General features: G+C 37.6%; 1 protein-coding gene across 2 annotated transcripts in view; it reads right to left on the reverse strand.

The window, feature by feature from the left end:
- Positions 1 to 4,203, reverse strand: part of TMEM68 (transmembrane protein 68) — a 65,996-nt gene that overhangs the window by 48,942 nt on the left and 12,851 nt on the right. Inside the window, exons 2-3 of one of the 2 annotated variants that reach the window (XM_019527380.1) lie at positions 2,929 to 3,020; positions 2,041 to 2,371 (exon numbers count right to left, since the gene is read on the reverse strand). In XM_019527380.1, the coding sequence (XP_019382925.1) occupies positions 2,041 to 2,371; positions 2,929 to 2,934 (337 nt within the window). In that variant the 5' untranslated portion in view covers positions 2,935 to 3,020. The remainder of the gene's footprint in view (positions 1 to 2,040; positions 2,372 to 2,928; positions 3,021 to 4,203) is intronic. The other variant, XM_019527389.1, reaches the window with a different exon arrangement.

Consider the following 4,203-nt stretch of genomic DNA (forward strand, 5'->3'; position numbering starts at 1 on the left):
GCAGTACAGTTGCACTCTGAAATAACAAAAGTACATCTGCAGAAAGAGAGGACATCAGAAAGAATTTTAAAAAATTAATCAGTTTTTTTAATCGTATGTTTTATTTTTTGTTAGGATGCTTTTTTTAAAAAATATATAAAATAGTTTTAATTGAAGATATGTTAAAGCTCGAAGAAATCATCATGGAATAAGATCTAAGTATATACTATTTGAGACAATATATATTCATGTAACATTTTTAGAAGTTTTATAAAAAGGTCGCAACAGGCCATGGACTATATTAGGGGCCCAATCTTATGGGGTTCCCAGAAGTTCCTTTATAGATTAGTAAAGATTAAAGAAAACCACTCTACCCAATGGGACTCGGGGCTCAGCCTAGAAGAGCCCATTAAGTATCTCTGTGATACTTAGTTTCAGTTTTCAAACTGGATTTGCGTCTCCAGAGATCATAGGCAGACAAAGTTCTTTGGGTAGACGTGATGTCTTTTATTAGACCAACTAAATAGTTGGAAAAAATTGTTGTTTGCAAACTTTTGGGCACAAGCTCCCTTCTTTAGGCATACACAAACTCCCTTCTTTAGGAGAATTTGCTGTATCCAGAGATAACATCCCTGTTAACAGCAGTATATGGAGATAAGAGACCTGATTACCCACCTACCAGCCCTATTGTCTCTGAGAGTTGTGTGTACACAGTCAAGCCCTTACCTTTCTCTAAAAGTGCATAGTTTCAAGAAGTTAAATGAAGGATATCAAAACAACAAGAATGCAATTTCTGCATAAAATAATGATTAAATCAAAGCTTCCATTTAAATCACGATTTTAATCAAGTTGATTTAAATCAAATCCAGCCTGGAAAGATTAGCAAGGAAGAGTTACAGAAAACCAAGACAGAAGATGACTGTCTGGATAAGGATCTTATCCATATGGAGAGAAGTCAGAACCTGGTGTGTTATGAGGAACAAGTTGAAAAGATGAAATAAGCAAATCTGCAAATCCATTTTTTTAATATGAATCAATACACATTTCTTTACTTGAAATGTAGCCTTTCTGAACTCTGAGACTAAATTTATTAAAACTCATCGGATCAAAATCAATACCAAAGTTATTCCCTTGACTTTGTAAGTTTTGTGATACAAGCCCTATACCTTTTTGTTATCAGTGCCTTAGAAATTCACTTTTCTTTGACTGGTGAATGGCAGAGAACAAAAGACGATGACTTTTGATCTTTATGTAAATTGTTCCTTAAACTCTTTTATCTTTGGTTGGATCTAAACAGTGGTAAAAACAAGGCTTAGGAATATATAAAATTTTCTTAGAAATAAAGGCTAGATTGTTTCCTCAGATCATCTTTCTAGAAGATGCACTTGTAAAGGTAGATAGAGCCCTTAAAAATATTTTGACAGTTGTCTGTTATACTAGAAGAATGTTAGAATTAAGGGAGAGAAAGTGAGGCTCTGAAGTAAGGTCTACAACGTGACAAGTTAAGGTAGGAAAGGGAATTGAAGGGAAAGGACTGGACTTGGATGCTGCTTTTAATATTTTTTTTGACGTGCAGTCTGGAAAACCACATAACTAGTTTGGTCTAATTAATTAACTTCAAGGGAAACAACATCTAATTCCCAGTAACAAACGGGAAAAAACTGTAACGAGCATTTTATTTTGGTCTAAAACACTGAAATATCTGATTATAAAAATCAATTTCAGTTGGAGCTGGAATGTTCAGCATCCTTGAAAAACCAGACCAACAAGGAAAATTAATTTTTAAAATTCCATTAAGATGTCTGATTCTGAAGCGAGGGCAATCTGGAATCTCCCATTCTGTTGCACCTGATGGAAGAAGATTAATTTGAAAAAGATAGAAATGACATGTTTTAGGTTCAAAATAAAACGGGATAGTAGTGTAAGTACATACACAGAGTGGCATGGAATTGGCAAGGAAAGAGAGAAAGTGGAGAACGCTGAAAGCTGAACATGGTATCATGTTAAGTTACTAGTGACAAAGGTTTCAGTACTTCCCACAAAAAGCTCTATCTTGCTTACCATGCCATATTCTTGCATGTCCATACCATATAACTGCTAGCATTTTCTTTGCACCATCCCAGAAGTCATTGGAATAAGCCTCCTTTAACTCTTTCTTCCTCTTATAAATATAAAGAAAAATAATAGAGAAGTAGAGGAAGAGGAGAATAATCCCAGGAAGTAGAAAAACTATTATGAGCGGTGTAAACAGCCATAAAAGATAGGCGACATAATTCAGATAGTCCTCAATGTACTCCACACCAGTCCATTCTTCCAATACGTAAGCCAGGCAGGTTAAGTAGGACATAGGGATCTGCCCTGCAGTACAGGATTCATTTCTACTTATCATCTCCTGTTTAAAAGAGAGAAAAACAAAATAAGTTATAGTATCTTTAGGGCATGACAGCTTCATAATCTACAATAGAAAAAGAAAAAGTACCTTTACCATCTTGTCAAGTAAGAGAAAAATTTGATTTCATCTTCCAACTGTGCTTGTAGAAAGCAAAACAGAAGTGGTTTCAAGAACTAATAAAAAAGTTTCTCTGAAATAATTTCTTTTTCTTTATTAAGCTTTACGAAGAGTTCCTAAACTACTGCAACCCCCTAGTCTGGAGTGAGACTGGGACAAAACCGCCAGAGTAGCAAGGGATGTTGTCCACTTGAATCACTTGACACAGGATACTTTAAAAAAAAATTACAGAACATAGTACAGTATGTTAATTTTTAAGTTCCTTTAAGAAAAATCTAGTGGAAACAACAAGAAACACTCTAGCCAAAGTTTCTATAAATGAACACCACCTCACGAAAAAACTTTTGGACATTTTTCTAAAAATTTCATAGTAATCCAATGCCCCAATCCTATAAACTATTACCAAATGCTTAAATTTTGAGCAGGAGGTGTCCACTCACCACCATCACAGCAATATAACAGTAAGAGACAAGATGTATCTAAGCTGGGCAGGTCACAAGCCATTTCAGTACATTTAGGTCCATCTGGAAACCTAAAGAGAGCCAAATACAAGTCACACAACACTATTTGTGAGAATTACCACCAAATGAGTAAACCTCCTTTTCTGTTTTAGCTTTAGGTTCCATTAATCAAGGTGATCTGTGATATAGCACACTGATTAGCCTACCTCACATTTACAAAAAAAGATGAACCGTGGAACCAGTGTTTATGTTTCAAAGATTTGCAGGGGGGTGGGTAGTAGATCTTAACCTCATAACCAGAAACGATGGGCAAAAGACAACTGTCAAGAGATCATGCAGTAACTCAAGTCTGCCATCCTGGGCAGCAAATGGCAAACCCTACATTCAGTTGTTCCCCGCCCCCCTCATACCACCATTGTTTTAGTTCTACCTTGATGAAGGTACAGTCAATTAGCAATGATCTACATCATTCCATTAGTTATCAAAGCTTGGTTACAGCACTTGTTGATTCTAGTAAAGGTCAGCAGTTAGGCACAGCATGGAGACAAAAGGGATCCTTTCCACAAACTGAGGACACTGAAGCGTTGTCTCCACACAAATCTTCGCTGTAATAATACTCCATAGGAAGTATGGAGAATGGAAAAGTGGAACACCACAGAAGCTTTCATGAAAGTACCCTTGAGCAAAAGCATTTACCCAAAGCTTTCCTATTTTTTTGGAAACATCCTAGGGGATAACTTATGCACTATCTAGGGGTTCTTCAGCCAGTATAAAGACAACTGAATACAAAGCAAACACACACACTGCTGGTAGGAAAGAGGGAAGGATAATTTTCTTCTCACTGAGCAAGATTAAAACTCCATTTGTAATGCACTAAGCATCTACAAAAATATGTAGAATAGCAAGTGTAATGTTTTAGGGTATGTGTGCATGACACTTTAAAATGGGTTAAATGCTTTTGCACCGCTTTAATGGTGTTGGTGTTTGTGTGCATCAGTGGTGTATTGCACATTAATTCCAGCTGCAGAGTGAAGCACCAGGCTCTGTGCGGCTCAAGGGCTCTGCAGGCAGCCTGGGAAGGCAAGCTCCACCAAAGAAAAAAAGAAGTCGTGAGCCTAACCCCCCCACAATCAAAGCCTGCCTGCCTGAGCTGTGCGGGAACCCAGTTCTTCCTTCCGTGGCTACAGTGTCCCCTGGGACCGCCTGAGTTGGGTGCCTTTGGGCAAGTGCCGCCCGGGGGGGGGGGGGGGGGGG

The sequence above is a fragment of the Gavialis gangeticus genome, unplaced genomic scaffold (assembly GCF_001723915.1).
Source record: "Gavialis gangeticus isolate Ggan-Ray unplaced genomic scaffold, GavGan_comp1, whole genome shotgun sequence".
NCBI lineage: Eukaryota > Metazoa > Chordata > Crocodylia > Gavialidae > Gavialis > Gavialis gangeticus.